This window comes from Oncorhynchus mykiss, chromosome 1 (assembly GCF_013265735.2).
Source record: "Oncorhynchus mykiss isolate Arlee chromosome 1, USDA_OmykA_1.1, whole genome shotgun sequence".
Lineage (NCBI taxonomy): Eukaryota > Metazoa > Chordata > Actinopteri > Salmoniformes > Salmonidae > Oncorhynchus > Oncorhynchus mykiss.
In genome coordinates, this window is record NC_048565.1 from 59,481,754 (window position 1) to 59,503,262 (window position 21,509).

General features: G+C 42.5%; 2 protein-coding genes across 2 annotated transcripts in view; one reads left to right on the forward strand and one right to left on the reverse strand.

Annotated features, from left to right (window-relative positions):
* Window positions 1-21,509, reverse strand: part of rassf4a (Ras association domain family member 4a) — a 68,484-nt gene that overhangs the window by 43,169 nt on the left and 3,806 nt on the right. The window lies entirely within an intron of this gene.
* Window positions 1,728-4,129, forward strand: cxcf1a (chemokine CXCF1a). Its single transcript, NM_001281351.1, is given in 4 exon segments — window positions 1,728-1,791; window positions 2,052-2,181; window positions 2,545-2,628; window positions 3,994-4,129. Coding segments are annotated over 4 exon segments (414 nt in total).

Below are 21,509 nucleotides of genomic sequence, written 5' to 3' on the forward strand. Positions count from 1 at the left end.
CATGTGCTCCAAAGGGATAACTTGAAATAACATGATATAGGTTAATTAAATAATCGAAAGGAACATTTTCATTATTTATTAGTCTAGTGGATAATTATTTTTAGCATATAATGTGAATTAGGCCCCATGTAAAATCATTGACAAAACCGCGAGATATACTGTTTCATGACCAGCAGGTGCTGTTAGATTACAATATAATTGATCTGCTAGTTTGGAACAGTGTAAACAATACTACAAAAGTAGAAGTAATACCAGAAAGTCTGTTCTAATGAATAAAAAATATAAGGCCTTTAGTACAGCATAGGAAAGTTTAAAAACAGCTGGATTTGCGAAATTGCTTTGTCCAACAATTTGCGGTTGCATGAGGCTTGGTGATCATAGAATCAGTAGGATATTATTAAACAAACAGTCAAATAGGCCACAGAAGCAGGAATAGTATAGGGCTAAGTGACTCACTCATTCCTGGCTTTCGTTCAAAGTTATAATGCAGGGTTCAAGACATATTCTGATTGTCTTTATGTAACAGTATAACTTTAGACCGTCCCCTCGCCCATACCCGGGCGCGAACCAGGGACCCTCTGCACACATCAACAACAGTCACCCCTTGAAGCATCGTTACCCATCGCTCCACAAAAGCCGCGGCCCTTGCAGAGCAAGGGGAACTACTACTTCAAGGTCTCAGAGCAAGTGACGTCACCAATTGAAACGCTATTTAGCGCGCACCACCGCTAACTAAGCTAGCCGTTTCACATCCGTTACATTTAGCATGCAGTCTCTCCTCTCGCTACAGCCAATTTTGTTTTAATTATTATGTGGATTATAATAGATTTATATAATTGTAGGGGTTGATGCATTTTTCGTCACAGCAAATCTGGTCTGTGATATTGAGTTACAAATGTAAAACTTTAGAGTAGTTAAGCATTGACATTGCAAGTTCGGCCTTTTTTGGCCATTAGGCTACACTTCACAATATGACAGAACTCTGATTGAATGCAGCATCTATCCGTAGTCTAAACTGTGGCACAAATTGGGGGATTTTTCACACCTAGCCGAGCTATTAGACTATCATCTTGTAAATTAATGGAGATTTGAATGTTTCAGTCAGTCTCTCTCCTATCGCACTAGAGTCCTGCATCAGGCAAAATAAATCAGCTGGCGGGTCGTCCCGGAATTGAGAAAGAACTTGGGTAAATACAAACACCCATCCTCAACCCAAATTAGATGGTTTGGGATGAGTTGGACCACAGAGTGAAGGAAAAGCAGCCAACAAGTGCTCAACATTTGTGGGAATTCCTTCAAGTCTGTTGGAAAAGCATTCCAGGTGAAGCTGGTTGAGAGAATGCCAAGAGTGTGCAACGCTGTCATCAAGGCAAAGGGTGGCTACTTTGAAGAATCTAAAATCTAAAATATATTTGGATTTGTTTAACTCTTTTTTGCTTCCTACATGATTCCATAAAATGTACAAAAATATTTATATATATTTTCCTTCACTATTTTCCCCTCACCCTACCACCCCTCACCTCATTGGAGTTAGCCATTGGACACTTAGGATTCATCTTTCAGCTTATACATACTCATATATACTTTCGCTGAAAGGGAGAAAGGGAAATTCCAGTAAGCGTGTGAATGCTTGGAAACCCCAGATACGGGCTTTAGGGGGCGGAGTGTGTGGATACATAACAGAGGCTCAGGCAGCTCTACTGTTCACTTCAGCTCTCAGTTGAAATATGAACTCTGTCCTGTCTGTCTACCTGCTGGCGAGTCTGTCACTTTACTGCCTACTGCTTACAGGTAATAATAACCTTACACACACGGACAGGCGCACACAGGTTGGGTTAAAGTTTGTATAAGCAACATTGTGATTGTGAGTCAGTCTGTCTGTACTCTGTGGGCTGAATAGTAACTAGAGATCTGTGCCCTCAAACTCTAATCTGTTTTTCTTGAATATTATTTTCCCACGTGGTGTAATGAGAGTTAAACTGTGTGTGACATGATGACGTGAGGAATTTCACCTGAATCACCATTTGCTGTTTCTGTGCCCGTCTCTACAGTGGGTAAAGGTGAGGGGCAGTTTGTTCCAGGGAGGTGTGAGTGTTATGACACAAAGATAACTGTCAGAGGACCACTGTCTGACCTCAAAGTCACACTCAAAGGCCTCACCTGCAACACTGACCAAATCATGTAAGTATCAGACCACACATGCACACACAACGGCCCACACCCAGACATACAGACATGTGCACGCACACAGACAAGCTATAGTATAGTAAAAGGTTTTTAACCTCAAAGCTATTTAAAGTAACTACCCACTAGGCACACACTGGTTGAATCAACATTGTTTCCACGGCATTTCAATAAAATTACCTTGAACCAACGTGGAATAGATGTTGAATTAATGTCTGTGCCCAGTGGGTATGAGTGTATGTGTGTGATAAAGCATGTGTTTCCTCCTTGTGTTGTGTCATGACAGTGTGTGTGTAATGATTATCTGTGTCCCTGTGTTTGTGTGTGTGTTAACTGTGTCTCTCTCTCTCTGTGTTGTAGAGTGGTAATGAAGAGGACCAGTGAGCCTGTGTGTGTGAATCCAATGGGAGAACTGGGAAAACAGCTACTGCGCTGCTGGAAGAAGTAAGAGACATTTTAACACCCAGTACTTGATTTACTTCACTTTACTTCCCAGTTAGCACATTTGGTTCCTTGGAAGTTGTGTGAACGTAAGCTTTTGGTTTCCCATTGTTTCTGGGAACAAAAGCCATACAGTACGTTTCCTGACCGGTAAAACTGAAACGTTCTGAGAACGGAACAGAAAATATTACCTGTTCTGGTAACTTACATTTTAAGGTTGCAGGAAGGTTCTGAGAACGTTTTATGTTTCCCTGGCTGTTTTCCTGAGAGGTTTTATTAACATTCTGAGAACAGAAATGATAGGTTATTTGAAGGATTTTGAATAACTTCCTTAACATTTTTATTGAATGTTTCAATAAGACTTTTACTAACACTTGACAGAGTTTTGTTGACGCTGAGAATGGAATGGATATGTTTTTAAATAACATTCTTTAACATTCTTTAAAAAATAACATTTTTCGAACCCTACTAATGCTTTCTTGTGTTTTTTTTACGGAAGGTTTTCTTAATGTTCTGAGAACATGACTTTAAATAGAACAGTGAGGAAACCCTGCAGAAAACATCATGCTGAACTACTGAAATTCCCACAGAAGCACGTTGTCTCTTAACATTCTCTGAACTATTTGAGAACATTCCCTATGTCAAACCAGTTGGAGAACGATCCTAGAACATTACCCCAAATTGTAAATGTAACCATGTTTGAACTTTTTGTTCTGTTAAAGTAATGAAATACCAAGAAAATAATGTGCTGAGAATGTTACAAAGCCAAGCAAGTATCCTGCACCATTCCCAGAAAGGTGTGGGAAGTTTGTATGGAAAATAACCACAGGCAACGACGCGCTCAGTCTCACCAAGACCTAAGAAACATATGGTTTTCAGAACGTTATGTGCTAGCTGGGTTCACTTCAGCATTTGTTACTATTCTTTTCAGTAATTTTCAGTACTTTACTTACTTTACTGTACTTTACTTTACTGTAAGTGGGTAGTTATATGGCATACTTCCGAAAGACAATCTATAATGTCTAACCAATTTGGCAACACAATGTAGCAAAGGTTGTTGAACGCAAGGCTTGTTTGTGATTTTAGTTGACTCTAGACGAAAATATGCATGTATACAGTATGCTGCAGAGTAAATACTGACATGTGGGTTTGATAAAATTGAGTCGTTAGTTTCAGTTTGACTGTGATTGAGATCATAAAATCCTGTCAACATGTTGTGATACAAAGAGCCCTCTGTTCAGCTAGTTTCTCTCTCTCTCTCTCTCTCTCTCTCTCTCTCACACCCTCTCTCTTTTTCTCTCTCTACCTCCCTCGACCTCCAACAGCTGTACTAAACATATCCACATATATTCTTTCTCTCTCTCCCAGAACCAACGGATTGGATAAGAAGAGGTGTCTGAGAAGGAGGAGAGGGCAGGGGAAACGAGGACAGAAACAGAGGAAACTCAGGGGGCAATCTAAAGAGAGCAAAAGAAGGGCAACACCAATCCCTGCCTTAGGGTGACCACAGAGCCAGTACCTGTCCGTTCTCCTGATCAGTACTGTAGTGTTCTAGCTAGTTTACACTGTAACCCTAGACCAGACCAATACACTAGAGGCACTACCGACACCAGAGGCACCGGTACCAGAGGTACTACCAATTATAGACACCAGAAGACAAACTACAGACACCAGATGACAACTACAGACACCAGAAAAACTACAGACACCAGAAAAACTACAGACACCAAACCAGAATCTGGGTTTACAGGAGATGTTGAATATGGCGATTGTCCTTTAAGCCTAGGAAGTAGCCATTCAACTTGCCATTCACCAGCTTTTCAAGCTTAATAATGACAAAATATGTTTGGTACTTACCAAAAAATGGAGTTTCGCTGAGCAACTATCGTCATTACTGCCGTTATGGACTAACTAGACGATAGGCTATAAAGGCCTGGGGAAAGATGTACTGTACATCAAACATACCCTATAAGGTCTACATAATTGACTTGCATGAAATAGCGAGGGTGAAACAACAGATTGTTATGACGTTCATACAATGTTGTCAATCAATTACCTTTCCTGTTGCTGGATCAGCCAACCTGTGCGGGACAGTAATTAGGGATTTTATTGAAGGTGCAGGAGAGGTGGATTTAGTGCATGCACGCTTGGTCAAAAACAATACTTAGATTCAGACAACACATTTTTTGGGGGTTGCATGTAACTTTCTATTTAGACTTTTTTTGGAAGTACATACCGGCCGTGAGCCCCGATTCTTGTTCATTCAGACACCAGAGAAACTATGGACAACAGAGGTTCTACAGACACCATATACAAATGTGTTGTGTTGAATGGATATCATTAATGTATCATTATGTTCGGTTACAGACATTGTCGTTTCTAACTGTTTATTGTAAACACTGTTGGTATCTATGTTGCTATTTGTAATACTTTTATACTTTTTCAAGGTGTTTTGTAATAAATATTAAAACTGATGCAGTGACTGACTGTGTTGTTCAATATGTTATTGTTTTCTACAGTCAGTCCCTCTCTCTTTCTCTCACTCTCCAAAAACTCCCTCTCTTTCTCTCACTGTGTCACACCCTGATCTGTTTCACCTGTCTAGAGCTTGTCTCCACCCCCCACCAGGTGTCTCCCATTTTCCACTGTGTATTTACACCTGCGTTTTCTGTTTGTCTGTTGCCAGTTCGTCTTCTGTTGTCAGGTCGTCCCAGCGTGTTTCCTGGTTTTCCCTGCACTCTATTTTTTTTGTTTTGTACTTTTCCGGTTCAAAACTTTCTGCTTGCCCTGAGCCTGCCTGCCATTCTGTACCTGCCTGATTCTGAACTGAACTGCGTGCCCTGACCCTGTCTGCTGTCCAGTACCTGTCGGACTCTGATCTGGTTACAAACCTCTGCCTGTCCTCCACCTGCCCTTTGCCTGCTCCTCGTGTTATAATAAATTATCTGAGAACTGAACCATCCGCCTCCTGTGTCGGCATCTGGGTCATATCCTGAGTCTGGATACAATGAAGAATTATGTAATAGACTATCTGTTTCCATGAAGGAACCGACTTCTTTTGTTAATCAACTAGAATCTCATATCAGCTACAGCAGGAAAGTAAATATTACACATCACATATCATTACTAATGCTAAATATTTTACAACACATATCCACAACCAAACATCTTCTATAAATGATTCTGGTTTTATTGTCCTGAATAAGTGACTGTCACGCGCATGTGTAATTAGACCTGAAGACTTTTGTTATCTCCCCAAGCTAATGCCCAAACTTTACTTTTTGTGAGGTGCTGAAGACCTTGGTTCAAACCCAGTTGGTCACATCCACACCATGGCACATGACAGCAGGTGTTTTAGTGTTTCTATCTGTCTCTGAAAGAGTTAACATATAATCAAGGCAGAACAGATAAAGTTACACTGGCTGAGCTATGGAAAAACACAGGAGACGTTTTATTGAGCCTTTATTTTGACAGGGAGTCATAGCTCTCTTCCACAGGTGAACCCTGTAAACACACAAATACACATCAAATGTACACTACACACATCACTGTTCACATAACTATTCACATCAATACACGAAAAGAAAAACAATTATAGAAAACAAACATTTTTCAGGAAAAAGGTCCTCAAATCAGCCTTTTGAATTGCCCTAGAGGCACCAATTCCTCCAACTTTAGAGAGCCTGGAGACCATTACACAAGCAAGGTGCAAAACAAACTAAAAGCAGGTTTACTTAACTCAGTGGAGATTGAATTAGCCATCCCTGCGACCTGGTCTGGTGTCTCATGCATCTATAAGGTAGCCCTTTACACTCGTACCCGTACGTACACAAGTTGAAAATGACTGATTTAGACCTAAGTACCTAAATATGGAACGCGGTGGCTGTACAGTGTCATGCTATACATGAGGTCAGAGGTCAGGGTCTCTGCATCACAGCTCTGTATGAGTATTAACTGAGAGGCGTTCTGAACTTGAGCACTGCGTGCGACAAGAAGTTGCCCCCATCCCTCCTGCTAAATGGGCAGCTATTGCCAAACAAACTGTTTGTCTGAGTGAGGGAAATGCTGTCAATTATGAGGACTCAATGTATTTTGAAAAATGAGATAGAGGATTATAATAAATACTGCTTTGATGTCATACAAGCAGGCCAAACACTTGTGAGTGCAAATGTGCACTTCACATTTCCATGTCATAAAACTCATGTGATTGTTAATGTTTATCATCACTATGTTTGATGTACAGTTACAAGATGACATGGCGTTATACCCTGGGGTGTCCTGAACAGAATGAGCCCGTTTGTTGTATTGTGAATAAAATTTGCTGTGGACCACGACTCTGAATGCACTCATGACCCCCTTCTACGCACACCAAAATTACGATCTGCTTCTCTGAATTGCCTTGTGAAAGCCTAACAGTGTAGGACCGTATTTGATCATTTAACTAGTCATGTTGGCCACAGAACAAGCTTTGAAATGATACCCATCTGACTCAGATTGCGATTTGGGTTGCGCAAACAACAATAGTGTGATAGCAGGGATGCAGGACTGTGTTCCAAACAAAACAACTACAACTGAACTTGCTGTAGTTCCTCAACGGCAAAGTTAGGAGAGCTCAAAAAAAGTACCTTATAGAAACTGTGCATACTTTGGAGAGTATGTAGCCACTTGAAGACACCAGGTAGACCTTTCACTTAAACACGTTTTTTTTGTTTGTTTTTTCAGTGCATTCAGAAAGTATTCAGACCCCTTCCCCTTTTCCCAATTTTGTTTCGTTACAGCCTCATTCAAAAATCAATTAAATATGTATTTTTGTCATCAATCTACAAAACGAAAACAGGTTGTTAGCCATTTTTGGAAATGTATACAAAATAAAACCTGAAATACCTTATTTACAAAAGTATTCAGACCCTTTGCTATGAGACTCGAAATTGAGCTCAGGTGCATCCTGTTTCCATTGATCATCCTTGAGATGTGGACTCCAATCAAGTTGTAGAAACCTGTGATAAGTTCAATTGACTGGACATGATTTGGAAAGGCACGCACGTCTATCTATATAAGGTCCCACAGTTGACAGTGCATGTCAGAGCAAAAACCAAGCCATGAGGTTGAAGGAATTGTTCGTAGAGCTCCGAGACAGGATTGTGTTGAGGCACAGATCTGGGAAAGGGTGCAAAAACATTTCTGCAGCATTGACGGTCCCCAAGAACACAGTGGTCTCCATCATTCTTAAATGGAAGAAGTTTGGAACCACCAAGACGCTTCCTAGACCTGGCCGCCCGGCCAAACTGAGCAATCGGGGGAGAAGGGCCTTGGTCAGGGAGGTGACCAAGAACCCGATGGTCACTCTGACAGAGCGTTCCTCTGTGGGAGAACCTTCCAGAAGGACAACCATCTCTGCAGCACTCCACCAATCAGGACTTTATGGTAGAGTGGCCGAGAGACGGAAGCCACTCCTCAGTAAAAGGAACATGACAGCCCGCTTGGAGTTTGCCAAAAGGCACCTAAAGACTGTCAGACCAAGATGAACAAGATTCTCTGGTCTGATGAAACCAAGATTGAACTCTTTGGCCTGAATGCCAAGCATCCCATCTGGAGGAAACCTGGCACCATGCCTATGGTGAAGCATGGTGGTGGCAGCATTCTGCTGTGGGGATGTTTTTCAGCAGTAGGGACTGGGAGATGCGAAGGATCATTAGGGATCATTCAATATTCCCTTTATTTAGTTGTTCAGTGAAATCATCCCATGTGAAGAGTCAACTCATTTAATTCAAGTTCAATTCATAACTAAATTGTTTTTTAAAAATGTATATTGGAACAATTTAATAATTTGCAATTATGTCTACTTATGATAAGGTAAAATGTTTATGTGTCTGTCTCCATCCAATATGGTAAATTTATCCAACTCAAAAAAACTCTACAAATCTATATTTAAATGGTAATAATATTAATTTGCATATATTTCTGTTAATTCCCATATTCCCATTAATTGCCACAGAAAGGTCTCTGAATATTCCCCAAAATGTGCAACCCTACATCAAACACATATCTTACAAGTAATTTTATTTTTGTTTGGTTAGCCATATAACTTTCCCTGACATCACATTGTAATTTTCAATTGACCTGATATCATCGGATGGCTAGTATTCAATGTCTGCGGATGCGTTGTCTTCTACCCAAGATATAAAATCATAATTGACCGTAGTGCATATAAAGCACACACAACAGGATGACTGAAAACATAACCGTATGACGAACGAGTGACGAATTTCCGGGCAAGGGCGGTCCATTTAAAATGAACACATTATTCTCTCGCCCCTTGCCCTGCAAGTCTCAACTCATCATACGTCATCAGAAGTGTCCACTTAATTTCAGGACTGAGGGGAGAGGGTGTGTCTTTTGCGTGTTTGGAATGCAGAGAGAGTGAGCTAGCCATATTTAGTATTATTTTCACTTTCAGTTACTTAGCTAGCAAATACAGCCGACTCAAACACCCAGCTCAAACAGAGAGAGATGCTATCTTAGCTAGCTGGCTATGGCTATCCATCACTGGAACTCTTCCAAGTCAAGGTAAGCTTTTGATTTTATAAATGTTTTGCCACTGAGGCCCCTCAGGGGTGCATGCTTGGTCCCCTTCTGTACTCTCTGTTCACCCACGACCGATTGGCCAAACACGACTCCAACACCATCATTAAGTTTGCTGATGACACAACAGTGGTAGCCCTGATTAACGACAACGATGAGACAGTCTTTAGGGAGGAAGTCAGAGACCTGCCAGTGTGGTGCCAGGACAACAACCTCTCACTCAATGTGAGCAAGACAAAGGAGCTGATTGTGGACAACAGGAAAAGGCGGACCGAACAGACCACCATTAACATCGACAGGAGCGGGTTGAGAGTTTCAAATTCCTTGGTGTCCACATTACCAACATTTATAGTCCAAACACACCAAGGTCCAAACACACCAAGGCAGTCGTGAAGAGGGCACGACAACACATTTTCCCCCTCAGGAGACTGAAAAGATTTGGCATGGGTCCCCAGATCCTCAAGAAGTTCTACAGCTGCACTATCGAGAGCATCCTGGCCGGTTGCATCACCGCCTGGTATGGCAACTGCTTGGCATCTGACCATAGGGCACTACAGAGGGTAGTGTGAACTGCCCAGTACATCACTGGGGCCAAGCTTCCTGCCATCCAGGACCTACAGTTGAAGTCGGAAGATTACATACACCTTAGCCAAGTACATTTAAACCCAGTTTTTCCACAATTCCTGACATTTAAAAAATTCTGTCTTAGATCAGTTAGGATCACCACTTCATTTTAAGAATGTGAAATGAGGGTGACCAGTCCGGGGCCCGCAACGAGTTTTCCCAGTCCGGGGCCCGCCGCGAGGGTCCCCAGTCCGGGGTCGGCGGCGAGGGTCCCCACACCAGAGGTGCCACCAAAGTGGGGTGAGCCAGAGGTGGAGTGGGGTCTACGTCCCGCACCAGAGCCACCAACGCAGACAGATGCCCACCAGGACCCTCCCCTATAGGTTCAGGTTTTGCGGCACTGTCACGTGTGATGTGGGGTGGGCATTCTATGTTTTGTTTTTTATGTTTCTTTATTTCTATGTTTTGGCCGGGTATGGTTCTCAATCAGGGACAGCTGTCTATCGTTGTCTCTGATTGGGAATCATACTTATGTAGCCCTTTTTCCCTCCTTTCAGTGTGGGTAGTTAACAGGGCTATGATGCCTCTAACAAAGTTAGGCTTCACAGTCGGTTTGTATTGTTTATTGTTTTGTTGGCGACATTCTAATAAAAAGGAATATGTACACTCACAACGCTGCACCTTGGTCCTCTTCTTACGACACCCGTGACAAAATAATTACTTATTTCAGCTTTTATTTATTTCGTCACATTCCCAGTGGGTCAGAGTTTACATACACTCAATTAGTATTTGGTAGCATTGCCTTTAAATTGTTTAACTTGGGTCAAATGTTTCGAGTAGCCTTCCACAAGCTTCCTACAATAAGTTGGGTGAATTTTGGCCCATTCCTCCTGACAGAGCTGGTGAAACCGAGTCAGGTTTGTAGGCCTCCTTCCTTGCACATGCTTTTTCAGTTCTGCCGACACATGTTCTATTGTTTTGAGGTCAGGGTTTTGTGATGCCCACTCCAATACCTAGACCTTGTTGTCTTTAAGCCATTTTACCACAACTTTGGAAGTATGCTTGGGGTCATTGTCCATTTGGAAGACCCATTTGCGACCAAGCTTTAACTTCCTGACTGATGTTTTGAGATGTTGCTTCAATATATCCACATAATTTTCCTCTTCATGATGCCATCTATTTTGTGAAGTGCACCAGTCCCTCCTGCAGAAAAGCACCCACACAACATGATGCTGCCACCCCCGTGCTTCACGGTTTTGGCGGTTTTGGAGCAGTGGCTTCTTCCTTGCTGAGTGGCCTTTCAGGTTATGTCGATATAGGACTTGTTTAACTGTGGATATTGATACTTTAGTACCCGTTTCCTCCAGCATCTTCACAAGGTCCTTTGCTGTTGTTCTGGGATTGATTTGTACTTTTCACACCAAAGTACATTCATCTCTAGGAGACAGAACACATTTCTTTCCTGAGAGGTATGATGGCTGCGTGGTCCCATGGTGTTTATACTTGCATAGTATTGTTTGTACAGATGGACGTGGTACCTTCAGGCGTTTAGAAATTGCTCCCAAGGATGAACCAGACTTGTGGAGATCTGCACATTTTTTCTGAGGTCTTGGCTGATTTCTTTTGATTTTCCCATGATGTCAAGCAAAGAGGCACTGAGTTTGGCGGTAGGCTTTAAAATACATCCACAGGTACACATCCAATTGACTCAAATGATGTCAATTAGCCTATCAGAAGCTTCATGACATGATTTTCTGGCTGTTTAAAGACACAGTCTTAGTGTATGTAAACGTCTGACCCAGTGGAATTGTGATAGTGAATTATAAGTGAAATAATCTGTCTGTTAACAATTGTTGGAAAAATGACCTGTGTCATGCACAAAGTAGATGTCCTAACTGACTTGCCAAAACTTTGAACTGTTTTAAGGATTGGTTGAAAAATGAGTTTTAATGTCTCCAACCTAATTGTATGTAAACTTCCGACTTTGACTGTATATTAGGCGGTGTCTGAGGAAAGCCCAAAAATTGTCAAACTCTAGTCAGCCAAGTCATAGACTGTTCTCTTTGCTAGCGATACCGGAGCGCCAAGTCTAGGACCAAAAGGCTCCTTAACAACTTCTACCCCCAAGCCATAAGACTGCTGAACAATTAATCAAATGGCCAACTGGACTATTTACATTGATTCCCCCCCCTGCTTTGTTTTTACACTGCTGCTACTCGCTGTTTATTATATATGCATACTAACTTTACCCCTACCTATATGTACAAATTACTAAGACTAACCTGTACCCGTGCCATTGACTCGGTACCGGTAACCCCTGTATACAGTGGGGCAAAAAAGTATTTAGTCAGCCACCAATTGTGCAAGTTCTCCCATTTAAAAATATGAGAGAGGCCTGTAATTTTCATCATAGGTACACTTCAACTATGACAGACAAAATGAGAGAAAAATCACATTGTAGGATTTTTAATGAATTTATTTGCAAATTTTGGTGGAAAATAAGTATTTGGTCACCTACAAACAAGCAAGATTTCTGGCTCTCACAGACCTTCTTAAAGAGGCTCCTCTGTCCTCCACTCGTTACCTGTATTAATGGCACCTGTTTGAACTTGTTATCAGTATAAAAGTTGTTATCAGCCACTCAATGTTAGTGAAGGCTGTTTAACAGTCTGATGGCCTTGAGATAGAAGCTGATTTTCAGTCTCTCGGTCCCCGCTTTGATGCATCTGTACTGACCTCGCCTTCTGAATGATAGCGGGGTGAACAGGCAGTGGCTCGGGTGGTTGTTGTCCTTGATGATCTTTTTGGCCTTCCTGTGACATCGGGTGGTGTAGGTGTCCTAGAGGGCAGGTAGTAGCAATGCGTTGTGCAGACCTCACTACCCTCTGGAGAGCCTTACGGTTATGGGCGGAGCAGTTGCCGTACCCGACAGGATGCTCTCGATTGTGCATCTGTAAAAGTTTGTGAGTGGTTTTGGTGACAAGCCGAATATCTTCAGCCTCCTGAGTTTGAAGAGGCGCTGCTGCGCCTTCTTCACCATGCTGTCTGTGTGGGTGGACCACCAGTTTGTCCGTGATGTGCACGCCGTAGTCATTTAGCTCAGTTACCTTCGCTTTCTTGGGAACAGGAACAATGGTGGCCCTCTTGAAGCATGTGGGAACAGCAGACTGGGATAAGGATTGATTGAATATGTCTGTAAACACACCAGCCAGCTGGTCTGCGCATACTCTGAGGATGCGGCCGGGGATGCCGTCTGGGCCTGCAGCCTTGTGAGGGTTAACACGTTTAAATGTTTTACTCACGTTGGCTACAGTGAAGGAGAACCCGCAGGTTTTGGTAGCGGGCCGTGTCAGTGGCACTGTATTGTCCACAAAGCGAGCAAAAAAGTGGTTTAGTCTGTCTGGGAGCAAGGCATCGTGGTCTGCGAGGGGACTGGTTTTTCTTTTGTAGTCCGTGATTGACTGTAGCCCCTGCCACATACCTCTTGTGTTTGAGCCATTGAATTGCGACTCCACTTTGTCTCTATACTGACGCTTAGCTTGTTTGATAGCCTTGCGGAGGGAATGGCTACACTGTTTGTATTCGGTTATGTTTCCGGTCACCTTGCCCTGATTAAAAGCAGTGGTTCGCACTTTCAGTTTTGCGCGAATGCTGGCATCAATCCACGGTTTCTGGTTGGGGAATGTTTTAATAGACGCTGTGGGTACAACATCACCGATGCACTTGCTAATAAAATCGCTCACCGAATCAGCGTATTCGTCAATATTGTTGTTCACCACAATGCAGAACATATCCCAGTCCACGTGATCGAAGCGTGGAATCCGATTGGTCAGAGCAGCGTTGAACAGACCTGAGCGCGGGTGCTTCCTGTTTTAGGTTCTGTCTATAGACAGGGAGTCGTGAAAATGGAAAATGGAGTCGTGGTTAGCTTTCCCGAAGAAAGGCCTTATATGCGTTGCGGAAGTTAGAATAACAGTGATCTAGGGTTTTGCCAGCCCTGGTAGCACAATGCTGATAGAATTTGGGGAGCCTTGTTTTCAGATTAGCGTTGTTAAATTCTCCAGCTACAATACATTTATTTTACCTTTGTTTAACTAGGCAAGTCAGTTAAGAACATATTCTTATTTTCAATGACGGCCTTGGGTTAACTGCCTGTTCAGGGGCAGAACGACAGATTTGTACCGTGTCAGCTCAGGGATTTGAACTTGCAACCTTTCAGTTACTAGTCCAACGCTCTAACCACTAGGCTACCCTGCCACCCCGAATTTAAATGCAGCCTCAGGATATGTGGTTTCCTGTTTACATAGAGTTGAATGATGTTCTTTCAGGTCCGTCGATGTGTCTGCTTGGGGGGGAATATACACGACTGTGATTATGATCGAAGAGAATTCTCTTGGTAGATAACGCGGTCGGCATTTGCCATATTATAAGTTCAACATTTGCAAAACAACCAGTTTTCGTAACTTCATAACTCTTTATACTCTTTTTACTTATAATTTTTGTCCAAAAGGAAAAGACATGCTGTCGCAAAAGGTTAGCAGCTACATTTTGCAACAGATACGCGGTTTCTGGATACTCCCATAAAGCCCAGCTCATTGGCTATCTGGCTAGGTTTATTTGACTCCGATTGGTGCTTATTTGACAAAGTTAGAGTCGATCAAGTGAAGACCGCCCACGTCATCGTCGTGCCATAAAGGCGTCACTCTCTGACCAAATTTGGTGTCCTATAGGATATACTATACCCCTAATGATATAGTGAAGTCTGGCTATGTTCGAGGATCTCTGAGGAATACATACGAACGTGATTTGACTGGTTGAAACAACGTTTAGGGTTAGATATTCACAGATTCCTTTCTTTGCATAATGAACGAGTGGAAATACAAAATCGATCATGCATGCTATATGGACCTTTTTAGGATATAAAAAATGATTTTATCTAACAAAACGACACTTCACGTTATCTCTGTTATATTGTGTTATATCGCCGATATAGGACACTTATATGTACCGACATTTGTTGTTTCTCTAAAATCTGCGATCGTGACATAAGGTGCTGCATGATTTACAACTATCCCGTTGACCGAACACCTATCCCTAAGACGATTTATGAAGTGCTTGTCATTTACTTGGTCAATTGCATTGTATTGTGTTGTATGATGCAAGACACCACTTTACAAAATAAAACAAATGATTATTACCATACAAAGAATTAGACAATGTAGGCTACCCCTCTGCCTATTGGCTTATTTTCATATTCAAGCCTGTCTCAAAATACAACACTGCCCCTTTAATTAAGCATCAGAGGTGAACCAGTTGCATACACTGCTCGAGCAAGACATTCACCAGTATTTCTCTGACTATGTTCCTCCATTGAGTCAAAAAAACATCTGATTCCAGGAGGACCGTGAGCTGTTCCTATGGATAAGGTGTCTGATTCATAATTTTCACCTCGAATAGAAGTAGAGAGACTTTTTCCAAATTTCTGGAAAAATGCTGGAAATTTACCGGAAAGTTTCCGACCCTTTGCATCCCCATTGCGACGTCATATGCACTGGTAGTTGAATTTCAAACTTATTTAAAATGTTATATACAAGTGTTTTTACTTACACTTGTATATTGACTTATCCATATTGAATTGATGTTGGTGTATTTCAGGCCCCGGAGTGAATAGAATTGTATACTCACACACTCGATCAGAAACCAGGGCTGAGGGGCTTACTTTGCCAACTTCCCTTGCTTGGCTAATTGTTTGGACCGACGGTAAAGATGACCATCAGGGATTCCCCCAAGGCATAACACAAGTGTAAGTGGAGGAGTGTGTGTATTTTACGTGTTTCAAACGCAGCCTCTCTTTCTTTCGGGCTTCATCCCTCATTTTTGAAGGAATTAATTTATTTAAAACTGTTCAACTATTGTCTTTCTCTCTCTTTGCGTCAACTATTCACTATATTTTATGTACTGCAGTGCTAGCTAGCTGTAGCTTACGCTTTCAGTACTAGATTCATTTTCTGGTGCTTTGATTGGGTGGATAACATGTCAGTTCCCGCTGCAGGAGCTCTGATAGGTTGGAGGGTGTTGTCATAATTACTGTGTAAGTCTATGGAAGGGGGTGAGCCTCCAAGGTTTTGTATTGAAGTCAATGTACCCAGAGGAGGATGGAAACTAGCTGTCCTCTGGCTTTGCCATGGTGCTACCCTACAAAGTGCTGTTGAAGCTACTGTAGACCATCATTGCAAAAGTGTCTTATCAATTATTTGGTGACGTGAATGTATTTAGTATAGTTTTATCTAAAATTCGATGGTTAATGATTCAGTATTTACATTTCTCTGAAATTCACTGAGGAGGATGGTCCCCCCCGAGGAGCCTCCACTGGTACATATGCATAAATCATCAGATACATGTTTTTATTATTTGGAGAGTGTGTGTGTGTTATAGATATATTGCAGTTCATAGGAGCCCTGTGATTTACTAGAAACCATGTGACTGGGAGCTGACTGGATATGGGCATGCAGGAAACAAGGGGTGAGGGACACACACACACAGAGTGCCTATGTCCCTCTCACTGCTTGTTTCCGGCATGCCCATATCCAGTCAGCTCCCAGTCACATGGTTTCTAGTAAACCACAGGGCTCCTGTGAAACCTACTTGAACCTACTTTACCAGGCCATCTGGGGTCACACACACACACACACACACACACACACACGACAAGGCTGCAACATGGAATAAAGCATCATTAGATACTAAAGGAAAACTAAAATAATACGGTCTTTCAATAATTACTAATCCACATCCTGTCTCGGCCCACTGTGTGAGGTATTACGTAATTTACCCTGACCTTGAGTAACACTAACCTATGACACCAGTAAAGCCTCTGTGTCCTGGAGTCGGCTAAACTGATTTATTTTAATAACTTGTTTCCTGTAGAACGTGTTTTGTGACAGAGGGCAGAGAAGAGGGGACAAAGAAGGAGGAGAAAACAGAGAAGAGAGGGAAGAGAGATAAGTGGAGAGCTGAGAGAGAGGGGGAGAGAGAAAGAGGAAGAGAGAGTTAAGCAGGACAGAGAGCAGAGTGCACAGAGGGACAAGAGGCTGACCAATTCGTAAGGTCAAATATATGTTTGTCTTTCTGAGAGTGACAACCTGGGTAATAGACAGAGCTTTATAGAGTTAGAGCTATATAGAGTTAATGAGTTATATTGTTGCACATTAACACCATTGCTGACATAGACAACATAATTTTCTTCTCAGCCTGTTCTCTGAAAAGTGAACACAAATGAATGCCTGAAGCACACGCACACACATGCGCACACACACAGTGTGTAGAGCAGGGATGGGCAACTTTGATGCGAGTGGGGGCCACAAAAAAGTGTCACGTGCAACTAGAGGAGAAAAAATAATTTAAAAAATAAATAAAAACTCTAGACCACCTTTACTCCACACACAGAGACGTGCACAAAGCTCTTTCTCGCCCTCTATTTGGCAAATCTGACCATAATTATGTCCTCCTGATTCCTGTTAACAAACAAAAACTAAAGCAAAAAGTACCAGTGACTCGCTCAATACGGAAGTGGTCAGATGATGCGGATGCTACGCTACAGGACTGTTTTGCTAGAACAGACTGGAATATGTTCCGGTATTCATCCAATGGCATTGAGGAGAATACCACCTCAGTTACCAGCTTCATCAATGCATTCATGCATTCACCCGCAGTGAGAGTACATACAGTGGAAGACGGAAGTTTACATACACCTCAGCGAAGTACATTTAAACTCAGTTTTTCACAAATCCTGACATTTAATCCTAGTAAAAATTCCCTGTTTTAGGTCATTTAGGATCACCACTTTATTTTAAGAATGTGAAAATGTCAGAATAATAATAGAGAATTACTTATTTCAGCTTTTATTTATTTCATCACATTCCCAGTGGGACAGAAGTTTACATACACTCAATTAGTATTATGTAACTAAGTCAGGTTTGTAGGCCTCCTTGCTCGCATACGCTTTTTCTGTTCTGCCCACACGTTTTCTATTGGATTGAGGTCAGGGCTTTGTGATGGCCACTCCAATACCTGACTTCGTTGTCCTGAAGCCATTTAACCACAACTTTGGAAGTATGCATGGGGCCATTGTCCATTTGGAAGACCCATATGCGACCAAGCTTTAACTTCCTGACTGATGTCTTGAGATGTTGCTTCAATATATGCACATCATTTTCCTGCCTCATGATGCCATCTATTTTGTGAAGTGCACCAGTCCCTCCTGCAGCAAAGCAGCCCCACAACATGATGCTGCCACCCCCGTGCTTCATGGTTGGGATGGTGTTCTTCGGCTTGCAAGCGTCCCCCTTTTTCCTCCAAACATAATGATGGTCATTATAGCCAAACAGTTCTAGTGTTGTTTCATCAGACCAGAAGACATTTCTCCAAAAAGTACGATATTTTCCCCCATGTGCAGTTGCAAACCGTAGTCTGGCTTTTTTTATGGCGGTTTTGGAGCAGTGGCTTCTTCCTTTCTGAGCGGCCTTTCAGGTTATGTCGATATAGGGACTCGTTTTATTGTGGATATTGATACTTTTGTACCCGTTTCCTCCAGCATCTTCACAAGGTCCTTTGCTGTGGTTCTGGGATTGATTTGCACTTTTCGCACCAAAGTATGTTCATCTCTAGGAGACAGAACACGTCTCCTTCCTGAGAGGTATGACTGCTGCGTGGTCCCATGGTGTTTATACTTGCATACTATTGTTTGTACAGATGAACGTGGTACCTTTAGGCATTTGGAAATTTCTCCCAATGATGAACCAGACTTGTGGAGGTCTACAATTTTTTTCTGAGGTCTTGGCTAATTTCTTTTGATTTCCCATGATGTCAAGCAAAGAGGCACTGAGTTTGAAGGTAGGCCTTGAAATACATCCACAGGTACACCTCCAATTGACCCAAATTATGTCAATTGTTCTATCAGAAGCTTCTAAAGCCATGACATAATTTTCTGGAATTTTCCAAGCTGTTTAAAGGCACAGTCAACTTAGTAAACGTCTATCCCACTGGAATTGTGATACAGTGAATTATAAGATGTCCTCTATGTCCTCAAATGCCACCTGCACAGTGACATAACAGGCGAAATACCTTTTATGCTCACTTTGAGGCAAGCAAAACTGAAGCATGCATGAGAGCACCAGCTGTTCCGGACGACTGTGCGATCACGCTCTCCATAGCTGATGTGAGCAAGACCTTTAAACGGGTCAACATTCACAAGGTTGCTGGGCCAGACGGATATCCAGGATGTGTACTCAGAGCATGCACGGACCAACTGGCAAGTGTCTTCACTGACATTTTCAACCTCTCCCTGACCGATTCTGTAATACCTATATGTATCAAGCAGACCACCATAGTCCCTGTGCCCAAGAAAGCGAAGATATCCTGCTTAAATTACTACCGCCCCATAGCACTCATGTCGGTAGCCATGAAGTGCTTTGAAAGGCTGGTCATGGCTCACATCAAAACCATCATCCCGCAAACCCTAGACCCATCCAATTCGCATACTGCCCCAACAGATGCACAGATGACACAATCTCACTCACACTCCACACTGCCCTTTCCCACCCAGACAAAAGGAACACCTATGTTAGAATGCTGTTCATTCAATACAGCTCAGTGTTCAACATGATAGTGCCCACAAAGCTCATCACTAAGGACCCTAGGAAAAAAAACCTCCCTCTGCAACAGGATCCTAGACTTCCTGACAGGCCACTCCCAGGTTGTAAGGGTAGGCAACAACACATCAGCGTTGCTGATCCTCAACACATGGGCTCCTCAGGGGTGCTTGTTTATTCCCCTCCTATACTCCCTGTTCACACACGACTGCGTGGCCAAGCACGACTCCAACACCATCATTAAGTTTGCTGACGACGCAACGGTGGTAGGCCTGATCACCGACAACAATGAGACAGCCTATAGGGAGGATGTCAGAGACCTGGCAGCGCGGTGGTAAACAACAACCTCTCCCTCAACGTGAGCAAGACAAAGGAACATGCCCTCATTCATATCGATGGGACTGTAGTGGAGAGGGTCGAGAGTTTCAAGTTCCTTGGTGTCCACATTACCAACGAACTATCATGGTCCAAACACACCAAGACAGATGTGAAGAGGGCACGACAACACCTTTTCCCCCTCAGGAGACTGAAAAGATTTGGCGTGATCCCCAGATCCTCATAAATGTATACAGCTGCATCATCGAGAGCATCCTGACCGGTTGCATCACTGCCTTGTATCCAACCGTAAGACGCTACAGAGCGTAGTGCGTACGGCCCAGTACATCACTGGGGCCAAGCTTCCTGCCATCCAGATCCTATATACTAGTCGTGTCAGAGGAAGGCCCAAAAAAATTGTCAAATACTCCAGTCACCCATGTCATAGACTGTTCCTTCTTCTACCACACGGCAAGCAGTACCGGAGCGCCAAGTCTAGGTCAAGTCTAACAACTTCTACCCCCAGGCCATAAGACTGCTGAACAATTAATCAAATATCCACCCGGACTGTGTGCATTGACCTCTCCCCCCTTTGTTTTTACACTGCTGCTACTCGCTGTTTATTATCTATGCATAGTCACTTTACCCCTACCTACATGTACAAATGACCTTGACTGACCTGTATCCCTGCATATAGCCTTATTATTGTTGTTTTATTGTGTTACATAAAAAAGTTTTACTTTAGTTTGTTTCGTAAATATTTTCTTAAAACAGCAATGTTGGTTAAGGGCTAGTAAGCATTTCACGGTAAGGTCTACAACCTGTTGTGTTCGGCTCATGTGACAAATACAACTTCATTTTATTTGAATTTAATTACACGAGAAATGGCGGTGGAAATACCTTTATGCGCAAATACTGACATAATTACCATCATATCGTAGTAAACTTGGAGTCAAGCGATGATATGGTGTGTGGTCGTCCCACTACAACTCGGGAAACCATGCAGTTGATAGTGTACAAAGAAACTGGATCCAATTCTAGATCAACCCCTAGAATATTTTCAATTTCTTGAGGCACATTAGACCAGTATCTTTGTAATTTGGAACATAACCATAAATAATGTGTTTGGGGGTCTGTATCACTTTTATATTTGAGACACTAATGAGAGGAGGAGGAGGAGGGGCTAAAAGAATGTCTGTGATTTGGGGATATATGCAATCTGTGTATTATTCTTAATTGGATTACTCTAGTTCAATTACAGATAGATATTGTTTTGGGGTATTTCCAAATGTCCTCCCACATCTCCTAGTCAATAGTAACAGGCAATTATTTCTCCCACACTTGCAGAAAAGCAGTAGAAAAGGACCTTAAAGCATCGTAAAATAAACTTACAGACATTTCCCTTTGTAAAAAAAACATTCTTTCCATGACAGACACATCAGGGTTGCCAATCAAGGTGGTCCTCTTCTAAATATAATGTCTTACTTGTAGAAAGCGGAGAAAGTCCTGCTTTGGGAGTCAATATTTCTCAACCATCTCCCCTTCCTATTCGGGTGGTGCTCGGCAGTCGTCGTCACCGGCCTACTAGCTGCCACCAATCCCTTTTTCCCTTTTCTGTTGGTTTGGTGTGATTTGTTTCACCGGTTTCTTGTTTAGATTTTTAGTTTGGCTATTTAAGTCGGTAGGCACGCCTGCTCTTCATATGTTTGGCTATTTAAGTCGATAGGCCCGCCTGCTCTTCATATGTTTGGCTATTTAAGTCGGTAGACCCGC